Genomic DNA, 18,615 nt, shown 5'->3' on the forward strand with positions numbered 1-18,615 from the left:
CACCTCCAACTCTTAACCACTGAACAATTCTATATGAACAAATGAGTAGACAAGTCACTCCCTTCATATGTTTTTTCTCTTGTCCCTAGTAATACAAGTTTTAATTCCCATGCTATTTTAGGAGACACAGCAGCAGTAGCTTTGCTTAGTTTTAGTTTTATGGTGTTTTTAAATGTAATGAGTTCCACAGAGTAGATGTAAGTAGCACAATACACTAATTTCATGTTTAATATATCTTCATTATTAAATATATATATATTTAATCTTGGAGGTTTTTTTAACAAACTATTTATCATTTTGTGAACTGCTTTGATATTCTTATCTTGATTACTATTTCTTGTAGGTCATCTTAAGTAGCCTAAAATACAGTCGTACCATATAGCAAAATGATTCAGTTTGGATTTATGACTAGCCCCACACATAATAAACTTATTAATCCAATAGCCACCAAAAATTCCCTAGATCAATAAAAGTGAATATAACCAATCACTAGTCAAGAAATTAGAAAGAATTTCCATTATCAAACATTTAATAATCTCTGCAACAAGCTCCCATTTTAAAATGATTAAAAAATATTAAAGCTAGTCTTAACTGCAACATTACAAGACTACCAGATTTATAATCAAGAAGCAAGCAATCACCGTACTCAAAGTATTTGCAGTTTTTCAGCAAATAACTTACTGGCAATACTTTCTTTAATCCACAGCGCAAGAATTCATTTCTCAAGTGTATCCTAAAATCAAGATCTTCAGGAGAAGTGACAAGGGCATTTATGAACTGCATGCAGGCTGCCTGTAATCAGAAATTATGGTAAAAGTAGCTTATTAGAAGCAGCCTTCCCAATGCACACAAGCAATAAACATTGCAGAAAACTTCCTAAATAAAGAAATGTACAGTCTAACCGAAAACCTCTTTTTATGGAACACAGTGATGTATACCACCATAAAACTATATTGCCAATAATGTATCCTACTTAGTCTGACCTCTAAAAAGTGTGCATCAAGTGCAGTGCATTACAGCAAAATGCTGCTGGTAAAGTAACAGATGTCAGCTGAAATCCTGTTGCTTAATGCAAGTCACATTACAGTAGGCCCACTGAATCAGTGGGGATTTGGTGAGTCAATTCCTCCATAAGTTTAAGTGATTCAAATAGGCCTACTCTAGTTGTGACTTACTACACTGAAGTAAGCCACAACTCGACTAGGCCCATTTGAATCAATGGAAATTACTGAGGAGATTCAATAGGTCTACTATAGTGTGGTTTATTATACTTAAGTAACAGGTTTTCAGCCATTATAGTGACACTGACACTGCAATCACTGAGTCAGATAAAACTATGTAGTAAAAAGGAACAGGTTTAGTAAAAAGACGATTAACAAATAATATTTCAAGCAAATTATTAATCAATTATTTACAACAGGGAAGACAGTATTTGTATCTCTCAAGTGCCTTTATTCTCTGTGTAAAATTATATGTACGAGTTGTGCCTTGTTCATTTTCTATAAAAATGCTGCAGGCAGGTAAAGTCTTACACTGACATAAATGCCTGTGACATTGTCGTTATGCTTGCATGAATGATCCCTGTTATAACTATGACATGACTGAACAAACCAAAGTACATGTCCAATCAGAAGTTAATAGACAGAAAAGTTGCCATCTGCCATGACTGTTTTTGCCAGAAGATATTTTAGCTTAATTGCTTGTATTACTACTGGTAAAGAGAACATTCCAGTCAGAAAGGAGTTAATGAGTCTTGCAGTTGGTCAAGGTGTTTAGATCAGAGACATCATAAAAATCACAAAAGTCTTTAAAAGGGATTCACTGTGACATCAGTATAACTGATTATATCACATAAGCAGCATATGTAATGCTGCCAGTATTGAGGTCACTCTTATTCAAGTTGTATTTTTAAGTTAAAGTAATTTACTCTTTAATCTGACACAAGGGCTAAGGACACCGACAAAAGTGTCAAAGGGCGTATTAACTGAGTAACTTATCAGTGGCCCCCTTAAAAGATGAAGCAAAATGGTAAAGAGAAAGATGCAAGATGTATGAAAAAAATACAACCAAATATAAGGGCTAAGCATTGTATTGTATTTATCACTTTGGGTATTATCTTGGATTTGTACACAATCTTCTCTTGACATTTTTATACACCAGTTTTATTACCTGGAGATATTAGGATCATCCAGGTCATGAAAGTAAGTTTTATTTTATAGTTTCCACCACCTTCAGAACAGAAACTTAGTAATCACACTGTTAGTAATATAGCTTGGCAATCACCAAAGAAAAAGGATGCCACTGCAGCATATCTTTGACCTTTTATGGAACATAATCTTTCCTTTTGGTTTTTTCTACCACTCAGAATGGTTCGTATCATCATGTCAACATTACAAAAAAACATTCTTGTTTTATGGCCCTAACCTTTCAGGGCAGAAGGCACGAACTGAATCATTATCTTATTCAAAATATGATATTCCAAGATTTGATTTTATCTTTATCATCATTCAAAGCCAATACACCCAATACATGAGAGGGGGAAGCCATCTGACAATTTTAATTTTTATACTATCCAAGCCTTGAGAATTATTCAGTTGGAGAAACATCTTAAGCAGAAAATGCTGCAGCCTCCATCATTCATACACAAATAACAAGACCCTTCAATGTCATGTACCAGTGAATGAAATCCGAATAGAGGTCATGCTAAGCCAAGGGTTGCAAAATACATAAAACATGTGCAAATCTTTGAGACACCATAAATTGGCCCATGAATTTCTTAATACTCTCTTGCTAGCAAGCTGGGAGAGAGGACTGTGCCATTTGAAATGCAGCTGCATGGAACTTAAGAAAATATCAGGCTCTTCATTAAACAACTGAGAGCAGTAGTTTATCCAGCCATTTCCAACTTAATACTTTTTGAAATCACTTATTACACCATTGCTCATTGTATGCTGTTTATTAGAACAAAGAATAGTATAAACTGAAAAATTCTACCTGTAACTGCAAAGCTTCGTGGTTCTCAAGCCCCTCTACAATATTAGAGAACCGTTCCACATTATTTCTCTCAGCTGCAATTGTTATGGCTTCTAAAATTTTGTTCAGACTGAAACAGAAACGTCACATTTTAACTCTACACATATAATACATGCATGTACTTCAGCTTTCAGAATTGTAAAAAGAAATACATTTCTTTTCCATTTATAGGCAATGAATTTTAAATGCAACAAAGAAAGATTTAAAAGAACAGAGAGGAAGTCTTTGGTCCTATTTCCTGAAGAGAAGAACCCTTTTTATTTATACAATTCTTAAATTAATTGTTTTTAACTAATATAGTAATTGTAATTCTTATGATTATATATTTTTTTATATTGATATATTTTATGTTGTAAGCCGCCCCGAGCAGACATGGTCTAGAGCAGTGGTTTTTAACCTTTTTGAAAGAAACGCCCCCTTGAGCCATTGAGGAAGTTATCACCGCCCCCCTCCCCGCGGTGATGATATCTTTCTTATCTATCTATCTATCTATCTATCTATCTATCTATCTATCTATCTATCTATCTATCTATCTATCTATCTATCTATCTATCTATCTATCTATCTATCTATCTATCTATCTATCTATCTATCTGTCTGTCTGTCCGTCTGTCCGTCTGTCCATCTATCTATCTATTTATTATACTTAAATCCAATGACCCCTGAAAACAAAATTCAATTCTAAGAAAATAAAATGCCCCAAAAACATTTAATGATTTAGTTGCAAGCGAATTTTAAGACGCAAAAAGAAATATAAAAAGGGCATAAAAACAAACCACAATGCAGGAACTAAAAATTTCAAGACAAAAACTCTGAAACTAAATTAAGATTGGAGGAATATATATATTCATGCACACTGTATTCATGCACACTGTAAAAAGGCTGCAGCCATCTTAACAGGTTTGGCTTGCTCCAGGGCCCCCCTACCGCCCCCCTTGTGCTCCAGCGCCCCCACACCGCCCCTTTTCGTTCTATCGCCCCCCTGAAAAATGAAATCGCCCCCTGGGGGGCATTATCGCCCACGTTAAGAACCACTGGTCTAGAGGGGCGGGATATAAATTTAATAAATAAATAAATAAAAATAAATAGCAATGTACTTGTATGCACTGCTAAACTGCTCCCACCACAAATTAGAACAGCCAATCAAGCCACAGAACTACTATGTGTGGTATCTCCAGTGTGATGTGCAAACATCTCCACTGACAAGACATACATTAGTCAAAACAAAAAACACCCACTGATACCTCTGGCTTATCAGGAGAGAGACAAGCTAGATTTTTTGATTCAGCCATCATATTTGGCCAACTACAAATGAAAGTCTACTGCTTACACACTTCCAAAAGAAGGGAGGGAACCAAATGGGAGCAATTGAGCAGTTGCAAAAAGATGCTGGCTCATTAACAGTATTATTTAGAATTCAGGTAAATGATGATATCCAAATGCTGGGGAGATAATAAGGCCAATTACAGTTTTTACACTATGAGATTGATCTTTCATTTTGGCAAACAGTAATTTGATCTGGAAATTATACTAGAGTCCTATTGTTAATAGTCTCTCTTCTACAATGCTCTTTGATTCATACCCAGTTTAAATCAAACACACAGGTTTTTAGCTGACATGAACAAAATATAAAAGTTGTTAATTATATTGTCATTTGGTAAACAGGCTTGTGAATGAAATGAAAAACAAAGGGTAATCCTACAAATGTGTCCAATGTTAATGGAAAACTGATTTAATCCAGCATCAATTCCCAGAGCAGCTACTGAGATACTTATACATCCAGAAAGAAGAGAGGAGGACAACAGTTTTTTTACAGCTGTTGTATCCAAGCAACTGCTATTGCAAGGCTCTGATCTTAGAAGCAGAACAAAACCTTATTTACTATGAAAAGGAGGGTGATGGAACTACAGCAGGGTTCTTGCAGTCCCGTTTGGCATTGTACTGCCAAAGGAAAAGAAATGAATGAAAATAGAGAGAAGTGAATGCATAGTGACTATCACAAGAGTGATATATACTACTTACACATTTTCTTCACCAACAATGCAAATAGCAGATAGTATTTTTACGGTTTCTGTCATCATATTTGGTTGCTTTGGATCAATTGCTCGGGCAAGTAAAAGAAGGCTCCTTTCATCTCCTAGAATTCTTTGCAGTCCATACTAAGAAATAAATGGATGAATGAATGTATTACACGGAAATTTACACAGAATGTTTACCACACATCTCAAAATATTTTCACCTCTTGTTAAAAGGAAATTCATTTCAGCACATCCACAGTTTATATCTGTATGATCCTATTATATAGTGCTGTATAAAAGTTTTTGACATATTAAAATTTTGAGATAAATGTGACAAATCATTCAAAGTCAATTTTTATCCTAAATTTTAAGCGCTATTTTTAATCTTTAAAGACGTTCGTTGCTGGATACCAGAATACCTGACATTTCGCCTTCTCCCACATATAATCCCCTGGACCTTGACATCCTCATGGAGTCTCTGCTCAAGAGTATCTTCTGTCATATGAAATGAATCAGGTGATTACCTGGGAAAGAGCCTGACACTGGCAATCCACTTGGACAATGCCTTTTTCAGACAGGTCTTCCTTACGATTATTTTGGGATTGGAGAAAATTGCTTGATTGTCTCTAGGCTTTTAAAAACTTTAAATACCAGTGGAAAATAGTGTCAGGCACCTGTGTACAGGACTGCAGCCCAAATATTTCAGCTTTGTAAGAATTATATAATGTACAGTGGTGCCTTGCTTAACGATGTTAACTGGTTCCAAAAAAAACATCGCTATGGGAAAACATCGTTAAGTGAAACACCATTTCCCATAGGAATGCATTGAAAACCAGTTAATCCGTTCCAATGGGAACGGATTGCCGTCCTTAAGTGAAAATCCCCATAGGAAACATCGCTAAGTGCAACAATGTTTCCCCCAAGGGAAAGCCATTCAAAAGCACTTCAGTGCTTTTGAATGACTTTCCAATGTCTGTTTCCGCTCATTTTTAAGTGTCTTAAAATGTTTGAAACCTGTTTTAAATGCTTGGATTCGGTAGTCCACCTTGTGAAACCTATGCAAACTTAATTTGGCTCTGTTCTGAGTCTTCGTTAATTTTTGGTGATTTTTTGTTTTTCCCCTTTAAATCCATTGATTTAAATCAATGGATTTAAATGGGGAAAACAAAAAATCACCAAAAATTAACGAAGACTCGGAACAAAACCAAATTAAGTTTGCACATGTTTCAGAAGGTGCACTACCAAATCCAAGCATTTAAAACAGGTTTCAAACATTTTAAGACACTTTTAAATGAGCAAAAACGGACATCGTTAAGTGAAATTCCCCCACAGAGAACATCGTTAAACGATGGGGAAATTTCCTCAAAGAAACCCATCACAAAGCGAATACATCATTAAATGAAGCAATCGCTAAGCGAGGCACCACTGTATTTCTATTTCCAAAAAGGCAGCCTTTCCAAATAATTAGTATTTTAAAAAAGCAGATGATGTAGTAATTAAAATGTTTCATATGTTACATGTTTAAGCTACAATTAACAAGTTAAGATACATCAATACAATATTTGTAAGATCAATGTGAAAAATACACTACACTACACATATTTTACTCTCTGACAACTTGCTATTCCCTTCTTCATTACACATCAACTTATTAACAATAAACCTGTTCTGTCAAGTCAGTTTTGACTTATGGCGACCATTTTCCGGGTTTTCTAGGTAGAGAGTACTTAGAAGTGGTTCATCTTTCCCTTCTTCTGGGGTCACCCTGGGACTGTATGGCTTGTCCAAGGCCATACAGGCTGCCTTTACTTCTCAGAAGACAAACTGGGAACTCAGACTCCCAGTCTCCGGCTCCACAGCCAGATACCTAAACCACTGAGATATCCAGCCATCAACTTAACATGTATCAGTTGAATAACTTTCTCCAATTTACAAATAATTCACTATTTATCTGTCTCATGCTGTATTACTCTAGCTATATTATCATCAGGAAGCTGAAGCTTTTGTGATACAGTTCCAGAAAATAAATCTGTAATGTAAGCACATTAAAACTCAAGATCTGGGATTACATATTACAGGAATAGACTCCTGTATATGGATGTGATAAGCGACTGCGTATCTTCTTCCAAAAATGTTCATGTTTTTGTACCAACACAGAATATGTTTCAGTTGAAAAAGTGTAACCCTCTTTTGCATTTCTAAAGACTTTTAAAAATTCAGAAAAAGCAAAGTCTTCAGCAGTCTTTATAAATTTTTTAATCAACAAGGTAACTCATAAAATGCTTTTCTGTTATTCTTAACTCTTCACTTCTGACATTAGTAATAAAATATAGCAAACAGATGAACTTATATATCAAACGTCAATTTCCTAATTGCAATAATTATTTTTAAAAATCGTCACTCATGGCCAGAACAACTGAAGTTGCCCAAAGTATATCAGAAGGAATAGAAACTCCTACCTTATTATTCATAAATGCTTTGAGGCACTGTATAAGTTTATGCTGATTCTTCTTATCAATATTTTCTTGCCTTAAAAAAAAATATAATGTTAACAAACGATACCAATACCATATATTCAATGTATTTTGTCCCTCTTCATTCTAGTAGGCTTTTTTTACTTACTGTCTCTTGTCAAGAAGCTTTTCAAGAACATCCAAAAGTAGTCCAAGCCCTTCATGTCCAAAATTGTTAACCCAACTGCAGAAAAGTGAAATGCAAATTAGTTCATATGTAGTCTTTTTATTTGTAAAAAACAAAGCTAACCATTTAAATATAGTGATAATTGCTGACAGAGGGGATACAATTGTATATATATTTTGAACCTATACATATACAAACAAGAGCAATTAACATGGAAACCAGAATATATGGTGTTTCCATTAAGTGCAGTAGTGCACAGAAGATGCTTTGGGTTAGTACTCTCAAGAACAAAAATAGAAGAGAGTTTGGCAGGTCAAGACTCCCTCCCTGTTCCTGAAGGTAAATGCTAACAAAAACCACTGAAGCCACTATTTTTCTACACACCTTCCCATTTCAGGATTGGCAAATAGTGACTATCTCATTAGAATCACAGAATAATAAAATCATAAAATCATGAAGTTGGAAGGGGCCTATAAGGCCATCGAATCCAAACCCCTGCTCAAAGCACAAACATAAATCAAAAGATATCTGCAAGGTCATTCTCTAAATTTCTCCGGAATGCCTCCTGTATTGGAGAACTCAACATCTTTGAAGTAACTAGTTCCACTGCTATATTGCTCTAGCAGTTAGGACATTTTTCCTGATTTTCAACAGAAATCTAGCTTCCTCTAACTTGAGCCCATTGTTGTACAGTATATCCTTTACTCTGGGATATCAAAAACAGATCCCATCTCTCCTCCGTATGACAGCCTTTCAAGTATTTGAAAAGTGCTATCCTATTTCCCCTCACCCTTCTTTTCTCAAGGCTAAACATACCCAGTTCTTTCAGTCTTTCCTCATAGGGCTTTGTTTCCAGTCCCCTGATCATCCTTGTTGCCCTCCTCTGAACTTGTTCCAATTTGTCAGCATCCTTCCTAAGTATCCAGAACTGGACACAGTACAGTGGTGCCTCGCATAACGAGCGCACCGTTTAACAACGAATTCGCATAGCGATCTCTTTTTTGGGATCACTAATGCGATCACATACCGATGGTTCTAATGGGCAAAACTCGCATTGCGACAATCGGTAAATGTTGGGGAATCAGCTGTTCGGCGGTTCCAAAATGGCCGCTGGAACACCCAAAATGGCCACCCGCATTGTTTTCGCGTCCTGCCCTCGCTTACCGAGGGCGCGAAAATGGCGGCGCTATGGGGAAACTTCGCACAACGGTGAGTTTTAGAGCCATAGGAACGCATTAAACTAAGTTTAATGTGTTTCTATGGCGTTTTCTGTTCCGTATAGCGATGTTTCCCCATAGCAATGGTTAATCCGGAACGGATTAACCTCGCTATGCGGGGCATCACTGTACTCACTATGAGGCCTAACCAGTGCCAGAGGAAAACTAATACATCATAGGATGTGGGCACTATACTTCTGCTAATGCAGCCTAAACTAGCATTTCCCTTTCTTGTAGCTACATCATACCGTTGTCTCATATTCAGCCTGTGATCTACAACGACTCCAAGATCCTTCTCACTTGTAGTATTGCTGAGCCAGGTATCCTCCATCTTGTAACTGTGCATTTGGTTTATTTTTCCTAGGTGCAGTACTTTGCAGTCATCACTGCTGAATTTCAATTTGTTGTTTCAGCCTAGCACTCAGGCCTATCTAGATCATTTTGAATTCTGTTTCTGACTTCCAGCTATTCCCTCCAATATTGTGTCATCAGCAAATTTGACTAGCATTCCCTGCATCCCCTGATCCAGGTCATTAATAAAAATGTTGAAGAGCTGTGGGGTATCCTACTTGTTACCTCCTCCCAGTTTGAGGAGTCATCATTAATCATCACCCCTGAATATTATTCTGTAGCCAACTGTGTATCCACCCAGCAGTTGTTCTATTCAGTCCACGCCTAGTTAGCTAGCTAATCAGAATATCATGGGGCACTTTGTAAAAAGCTTTGCAGAAGTTAAGATATATGATGTCTACAACATTCCCTCTGTTTATCGGAGAGGTTACCCAATCAAAACATGAGATCAAATTGGTCTGGCAGGACTTGCTATTGGCAAATCCATGCTCGTTTTTTAGTTTTTCCTGAATTGTGAGGTGCTTGCATTGCGACTGCTTTATAATCTGTTCCAGAATTTTCCCTAGAATTGATGTCAGGCTGGCCTGTGGTTTTCCTCTTTTTGAAGACGGAGACATTAGCCCTCTTCCACTCATCTGGTACTTCACCTTTGGGGTATTCACTGCATTGATTGATAACATTCCTATAGGGCACATCCTTTGCTTTCTACCATTGAAATTTTTATGCCGCATTATTAACTTTAACATTATTTGTCCAGCATAAAGAGCTGGTATCTCTTATGTACTGTATCTTCTAGTAGTTTTTAACTGAATCAGATGGCTAATCAGCAAACTATATCTGATATTCTTCAAGAATCAGATCTTTTGGTACCACACTTTTATTTTTTGCCATATTTCCATCTTATAACATCTTTAGTGCCTTTGGACTCCTCTATAGCTTCACCAGCAAATGCTGCCTAAATGACCATGGTATTTATGAAGCAGCTTCCTACATGTTTTTAGCCACTACCATATTAATAAGATGAAATGCAAAGCAGGCAGGAATGATTAAGAATGTGTAAAAATATCATCAGCGTAGATATTGTCATCATAGATACTCAGTAAAGTAAAAGTTAACAACAACAAAACCAGCAAATGTTTAGCTTCCCACATAGATTATTACTTTTGCAAACAAAGAAATAACATTTGCAAACAAATCACCATTTATTGTTTAGATTCCAAGTACACCTGAAGCAAATCTCATATGAAGAATCTGTGTTGTCTCTTATCATCACTGGTGCAACGCTAGAGCCTTGCACAATATGTGTGATACAGAAGAGACTGCATTTCTCTTAATGGTGTTCCACTCCCAGCTTTTCACAGAACAGTCCAAACCAATGAACATTAAATATGATACTTCAAAGCTTCACAGAGGAAGGGCAGGGAAACTGCCATGTATTTGCTCAGAGAATAAACCCAAGAATAAAAACCTTACTGTCAACTTATTTATCTATGAAAAATCAAATGATATTTAGTATTAGACAGATGTGTCTACCTCAGTCATCATTTTATTTTATTTTTTTCCTTTTTGTCTTTCTAGTATAATAAAAGGTTTACCATTTTACTTATGCTCATGCATACTCTTGATAGGGTAACACAAGAAGAAAAAACTGACAGGTTTTTGTTTCAAGAAACATGTAGTTGCATTGGGATCCATATTTTCTTATTTTTAAAAACATACATGCAAAGGTAGGTCTAATATTTTGAATGTATCTAAATCCCTCAGCAATATATTCTCCAGTAATCACCAGCACCTTTTCTTTTTTAATAAGGCACTACTAATTATGCAGCATTTTTCTTTCTCTTCTTGTATTTTCAAACATTCTTCCTTTAATATTCCAAGAAAGAAAATTGCCACACGTACTTAAATGGTCAAAAGAAAAGGTAAAAAGATGCAAATTATGCAACTAATATATTGTTGTCGATATATTTTTGGAATGACAGATATCCTACATCTACATACTGAGTTCCAATGCAGAAGATTATTGAGCAGAATATTATGCCAAACATTGAGCAATGCCCTACTGATGCTTCTAACACCCAGAAAATTTATTTGTCATCAAGCCGTACATCAAGTTTGGTGTTTTTAGAAGATACTATTTTCTTTCCTTGCTAAAAAGTCAATGGTTTGGGGCATTTATATGAGCAACATATAATATTAGTTATCTATTTCAGATGATTGAGTGGAAGCTTCTTTTGTCTGTTTTTCTGTATTTCACCTTTTGCAATGTGCATTCAACACTTAGTCACTAGATGGCTCTCTAGGCTCAAAATTGCCATTTAAGGAGTATTGCTGATATGTGCATCCAGAAGAAAAGGAAGAGATCATCTAAATAAATTACTAATAAATGAGAAGATATTTAGAAATGGACCAAAGTATATTTCATAGCAACAGCAAAGAAAATATGCAAAAGCTGCCCCATGTTTCAATATTTTCTAAATAGCCCTATCTTTAGGATTTATAGAAAATTATATCTGTAAGAATAAACAACAGGGCCTTCTCTGTAGTGGTGCTTCAGTTATGGAACACATTCCCAAGAAAATCAGTGTCAGTTGAAATGTGTGTTTTACTAGCACACATTTTAATTTTAAAGGTTTGAATTTAATAGCACAAGGGGGTGTCTTCAGAAACTTCTTGCATCTTGTCATAATCTTATGAGTTCATGTAGCACTGCTTGTATGCTTTTCCACATGATCTTCTAGCTTTTACCAACTGATCTTTAGCTTGGAAAGGTTGGATAAAAATTTCAAATAAATATTAAGATCCTTTTTATTACACCTACTTCTACTGTTTAAAGCTACAGACATCCAGACAGTATGACTGACAGAAAAATTTACATTCTGTACTCAGTGTCATTATCACAGAATAACATGGGAACACTTGCGTGTCAAAAACATCTTACTGAAAATTCAAATAAACACAAACATGTAAATTATACTCAACAGAAGCACGAGAGAGTAAGACATCACCAAGCAAATTACTATTATTTAGTATTGATACCTCACTGTACTGCTCATGAAGCATATAGTAGAGCTTAAAAATACAAGGCAAAAACTAATGTGATACACTCCATAAATAAAGACACAAGCAGAAGCATTCAAATAATGTACGAAAAGAAATAACCACCTTCCTTTTATGTATTCACCTTCATTTGTACTCAGAAGAAGAAAAAACAATGCTAGGCTTAACTACAGTATGCTTAGACATGCAAAAAATAAAAATATGAATGTATTTGCAGTGATACTTTCCTGATAAATTCCAACAATACAAAATTCAGCTGGATGTTAAAAGGAGATATGAAAGTCATCTAGACAAAGACAGCAGTTGAAACTATAGCAGCAACTGAGAGTACCAAGAAAAAGATAAGCCCAACCATCACCATTTAACTAAAAAGACAATTAAGACTCAAAAGGTGACAACACAAAGAGGAAATATGGGAAAAGTTTGATACAAAGCTGGAAAAAGAGCAGATAACGCTCATTCATGAGATGAATACAGCAAACACAATTAATGGGCAGGAACAACAATAAAAATGATGACATGCTCACAGCTTTCATCTCAACAACTCGCAGAGACAAAATCTCTCAAAGGAGTCAGTTCACCTTCTCTTGCCTTTCCACTTCAGCAGACACATGAAGGTCATGTTTACATATTAAGTTTCATTTCTCAGTCTACTTCAGTCAGTAGGAAAGAGGTTTCCCTGGGTAGGTGATGGATTTAATACACTTTTCTCACACTTTTACTTCTTGAAGTAGAGTGCTTGAAGCACTATGGGGTGGTATATAAACAGCACACTTTGTTTTTGTGCAGTATTCAACAGCATGGGACAATTAACACAGTTTAACACAATACAGTGGTAGCTCGCTAGACGACCCCGCTGTACGACGAAACCACATTACGATGACTTTTTGCGATCGCTATAGCGATTTGCAAAACAGTCATTTCTATGGGGGAATTCCGCTTGAAGATGATTAGGTCCATGCTTCGCGGAGCGTTTATTCGCAAGACAACGATTTTTTCCGACGATTGTCAGCTTCCTAAAATGGCTGCCCTGTCTTTCCCAGACCCTTGCTTCGCAGGGCAGCCATTTTAACAACTGATCAGCGCTCGCAAAATGGTTCCCTATGGGAGATCTTTGCTGGACGACGAGGTAATTTCCCCATTGGAACGCATTAAACCGAGTTTCAATGCATTCCAATGGGGAAAGGCTTTTCGCATGACAACGATTTCGCTTAACAGCGATTTTCCTGGAATGGATTATCGTCGTCATGCGGGACACCACTGTACAACTGATTTTTGGGAGTAATAATAGCAAGCAACACAAAGCCGGACTCAGAATGTCAGAACAGGGTGGAAATGAAATAGCATGACAAGCATCTGGAAGAAAAGTATCAATGGCCAAAGGAAACAAATCATAGAATCATAGAAAAGTGAATTTGGAAGGGGCCTATAAGGCTATCAAGTCCAACCCCCTGCTCAATGCAGAAATACAAATCAAAGGATATCTGCCAGGTGATTATCTAAGTTTTTCTTAAATGTCTCCAGTGTTGGAGCACTCACCAACTCCCAAGGTAACTGGTTCCACTGTCGTACTGCTCTAATAGTTAGGAGGTTTTTCCTGATATTCAACCGAAATCTGGCTTCCTTTAACCTGAGCTCACTGTTCTGCACTCTGAGATGATTGAGAACAGATCTTGCCCCTCCTCAAATATGTGAAAAGTGCTATCATATCACCCCCCAGTCCTCTTTTCTCAAGGCTAAACATGCCCAATTTTTTTCGCTTTTCCTCATAAGGTTTGGTTTCCACCTTGTCACCTGAACTTGTTCCAATTGTTAGCATCCTTTTTGAAGTGTGATGTCCAGAACTGGACACAGTACTCAAGGTGAGGCCTAGCACCTTGCAGGATTTAGAAACTATGAATGTATGTATTTAGAAAGACTCAAGTCTTCCAACAATCCAAAAAGCCAGGCAATGGCCCAATATTGAAGCCCAGTATTACTGCCCAATATTGCAAGCAGGAAAAAGGATAGTAAAGAACACCCTAAATGTTGACAACATCAATACCTTTACATAGCAAAGAACACCCTAAATGTTGACAATATCAATGGCAGTAGTCAAGATGGTCTGCAGTATACCCTCTTCTGCTCACTATCATTCACAAACACTATACAAGAGGAAATCCCAGATGACTCTTTTAAAAAAAAATCAGTTAACTATATCTCATTCAACTCAAAGGTGGAAGGCAAATGGAAAAAAGGAAGGCAAAATACAAGATGGACTAACTCCCCAAAGGAACACACAGGCTTGAGTCTCTAACAGCTGAGCAAGGCTGTTAAGGGTAGGATGCTTTGGAGACCACTCATGCACAGGGTCTTTTTAACTCCTTTCTGGCCTAACAGGCTAATTAGGTGATTTTGTGTCTGATGGTAAAAATGGAGACCCAAAAAGAATATATATATATTTAAAACTATAGATATTTAAAATATATTTTTAAAAACATGTTTAAAAAGCAATACAAAACAAGTATTCAGAAGCTCACTGAATACACACACACACACACACACACACACACACACACACACAGTGGTGCCTCGCATTACGACGTTAATTCGTTCCAGCGAAATCGCTGTAGAACAAAAACGTCATAGTGCGAAATAAAAAAGCCCATAGAAACACATTAAAACCCGATTAATGCATTCCTATGGGCTTGAAACTCACCATCCAGCAAAGATCCTCCATAGTGCGGCCATTTTCGCTGCCCGTGCAGCAAGGAATCCATCCCAGAAAAGAGCGGGAAGCCTTTTTTTTTTTAACCTGGCGGCCATTTTGAAACCGCCGATTAGCTGGTCTAAAATCATCATTTTGTGAGAATCGGTTCCCGAAGCAGGAAAACAATCATCGCAAAGCGAAATTCCCCCATAGGAAACATTGTTTGTGATCGCTTTTGCGAGGCACCACTGTATATTCTTTTTGTGTCTCCATTTTTACCATCAGGGGAAAAAAGTTCATAGCTTAAACAAGTGAGCTTCTGAATTTTTTTAAAAAAGAGTGATCAGATAGGTAGGTAGGTAGGTAGGTAGGTCGGTCGGTCGGTCGGTCGGTATTTTAAAAATATTTTTAAAAACATGTTTTAAAAGGAATAAAAAACAAGTATTCAGAAGCTATGAAATTACTTGTTTAAGCTATGAAATTACTTTTTTTCCCCTTTGTGAGTAGGGGATAGTCTTACTTTATGTTAGCAGCACCTTGGTGCCTATATTCTCTCATAATCTCCATACCAAAAATCTTGTCACTGTACAATTGCTTGGTAAATTTAGAAAAAACCTCCAAAGATGTTATTTGCCACCAAGTCACTTCCAATGGTAATGACTATATCAATTACTGCTCACTACTGCCACCCCCTGCCACTTTCTAAAAGCTATGGATTCCTTTACTGTGTATACCCATATCATTTTAGGTTTTCTTCTTTTCTTATCACTCCTAACAACACTTTTTGAGCAATATTGTCTTTTTGTACAGTTCTATAGTCTCATTACAGTATATGTGCAAGGTAGGATAACCTCAATTTACTCATTTTTGCTCTAGTGAGAGTTCAGTTTTGACTTGATTGAGCATCTACTTTTCTGCCTTTCTGGCTGCCTGCGGTATCTATGAGGCTCATCTTCAACACCACATTTCAAATGAACTGATCCTCCTCCCCCGCTTTTCTTCACAGCCCATCTTTTACATATTATGGATGATTTTGACCTTGGTTTCCAGCGTAAATCTTTGCAAAGTTCACACACACACAAACTTTTTTATTTCAGAATGCAAGGGGATGTTTTTTGAAAACATGTGAACGACATGTTTGTATACCACGGGTCTGCAAAATTGGAAGGTAACTTTCTAGTCTGCATCCTGTGGTGCAAGCATGGCAACATTAGTTTACCTCAGATGCTAAAGAGTGTTTGTTTTTCTATTGTATATATTGCAAACATTCACACTTCCGCTTCATCATTTCATCCAAAACAGCCCTCCAAAGGGGCTACAGCCACATTCCAGCTGTTCTTGCTTCAGCAACCACATTACAGATCATGTGTTCATCTTCTAGGATACTCTAGCAATGGGAAATTCTACATGAGGGAAGTTGCTGTTGGGATTTGTGTCTAGTCTATGTACACTTAAACTTCCATTTTAAAAAGCTAGGAAATTCAATTCTTCAAAAAAAACCCTCCAGTCTATGACTGTGGAATACTGTGCTTCTGTATCTACAATTCAAAATATCAGAAAATGACCTGATATTCCTGCATAATATCATGCCTGCATTGCCACACGAAAAAATGCCAAGCTTTACATAGCAAAGAGCAGCCTGAATGCTGACAATACTAATGCCAGCAATCAAGATGGTCAACAAGATACTCTCTGTTGTTGTTGTTTAGTCATTAAGTCATGGCCGACTCTTTGTGACCCCATGGACCAGAGCACGCTAGGCCCTCCTGTCTTCCACTGCCTCCCAGAGTTGAGTCAAAATCATGTTGGTAGCTTTGATAACACCGTCCAGCCATCTCGTCCTCTGTCGTCCCCTTCTCCTCTTGCCACACTTTCCCAACATCAAGGTCTTTTCCAAGGAGTCTTCCCTTCTCATGAGATGGCCAAAGTATTGGAGCCTGAGCTTCAGGATCTGTCCTTCCAGTGGGCACTCAGGGTTGATTTCCTTCAAAATAGATAGGTTTGTTCTCTTTGCAGTCCAAGGGACTCTCAAGAGTCTCCACCAACACCACAATTCAAAAGCATCAATTCTTCGGCAGTCAGCCTTCTTTATGGTCCAGCTCTCACTTCCATACATCACTACAGGAAAAACCATAGCTCTGACTATGCGGACCTTTGTTGGCAAGGTGATGTCTCTGCCTCCTCCCAAAAAAGTAGGCATCTTTTAATTTCGTGGCTGCTGTCTCCATCTGCAGTGATCATGGAGCCCAAGAAAGTAAAATCTGTCACTGCCTCCATATCTTCCCCTTCTATTTGCCAGGAGGTGATGGGACCAGTGGCCATGATCTTAGTTTTTTTGATGTTGAGCTTCAGACCGTTTTTGCGCTCTCCTCTTTCACCCTCATTAAGAGGTTCTTTAATTCCTCCTCACTTTCTGCCATCAGAGTATCATCTGCATATCGTTTGTTGATATTTCTTCCAGCAATCTTAATTCTGGTTTGGGATTCATCCAGTCCAGCTTTTCGCATGATGTATTCTGCATACAAGTTGAATAAGCCGGGGGACAATATACAGCCTTGTCGTACTCCTTTCCCAATTTCGAACCAATCAGTTGTTCCATATCCAGTTCTAACTGATGTTTCCTGTCCCACATATAGATTTCTCAAGAGAGAAATCTATATGTCAGGCACTCCCATTTCTTTAAGGACTTGCCATACTTCTTTGTGGTCAACAGAGTCAAAGACTTTTGCATAGTCAATGAAACATAAGTAGTTGTTTTTCTGGAACTCTCTGGCTTTCTCCATAATCCAGCGCATGTTAGCAATGTGCTGGATTAGGACTGTAGCAGACCTGGGCAAAGTGCAGCCTGATGGCCACATATGGCCCGCGAGGCACTCCTGTCGTCGCTCCAGTCTGGTATTCAAGCACTTGTTCAAGCCAAAACAGACTGGATTTCTCTCACTGAACAAGCTGAACATCAAAACCATTTATAGCTTTTTGTCTAAAGTTGATCAGTTGCTTATCTTTAACATACCACAAAAAACCTCTTTAGTATTTGTGAAAATTAACAAGTTTAAAATAAAAACAATCATAACATCATTGTTTCATTTTATTTTTAAGTAAAGTTGGTTTAGCCCCCGAACACTGTTCAGATTTTTCACGTGGCCCCTTATAGAAATGAATTGCTCACCCCTGGTACAGTGGATAATCTCTGTACCCACTACTATTCACAAAGAAACACTGAGCAGGGAAATATACCCACATTCATAAAAATGAGCACAATCTTAAAGAAACCTGAGAGAATAAAATTTACTGATTATTTATTTAAAATATTTTCAACCCACCTTTCTCCTTAAAAAGGACCCAAGGCATCTTACAACAATTAAAATGCAGTGTTTAAGGTTAATAACAAGTACACAATACAATATAAAATAATAACAAAGGGAAAAGGATAGCACCTAGGACAGATAGGCCTGAAAGAATTATGTGAAAGCCATTGAGCATAAGTAGTTGTATCCCCACCTCTATTTGCAATAAATATGGTTTTCCAAATCTCATAGTAAATGTTTAACAGGTAAACAAACACATGTTCCCTCCATTACATGATATTTTGTAATGGGGGCTTACA

At 37.1% G+C, this 18,615-nt stretch overlaps 1 protein-coding gene across 5 annotated transcripts in view; it reads right to left on the reverse strand.

The window, feature by feature from the left end:
• The window catches only part of DIAPH2 (diaphanous related formin 2), a 420,545-nt gene that overhangs the window by 335,940 nt on the left and 65,990 nt on the right, over positions 1-18,615 (reverse strand). For all 5 annotated transcript variants that reach the window (XM_078380631.1, XM_072981023.2, XM_072981022.2 and 2 more), the window contains 5 exons: positions 7,674-7,748; positions 7,511-7,580; positions 5,056-5,192; positions 2,995-3,103; positions 682-792 (listed from right to left, as the gene is read on the reverse strand). In XM_078380631.1, coding sequence (XP_078236757.1) covers positions 682-792; positions 2,995-3,103; positions 5,056-5,192; positions 7,511-7,580; positions 7,674-7,748 — 502 coding nt within the window. The remainder of the gene's footprint in view (positions 1-681; positions 793-2,994; positions 3,104-5,055; positions 5,193-7,510; positions 7,581-7,673; positions 7,749-18,615) is intronic.

Source organism: Pogona vitticeps, chromosome 11, assembly GCF_051106095.1.
Source record: "Pogona vitticeps strain Pit_001003342236 chromosome 11, PviZW2.1, whole genome shotgun sequence".
NCBI classification, from domain to species: Eukaryota; Metazoa; Chordata; class Lepidosauria; order Squamata; family Agamidae; genus Pogona; species Pogona vitticeps.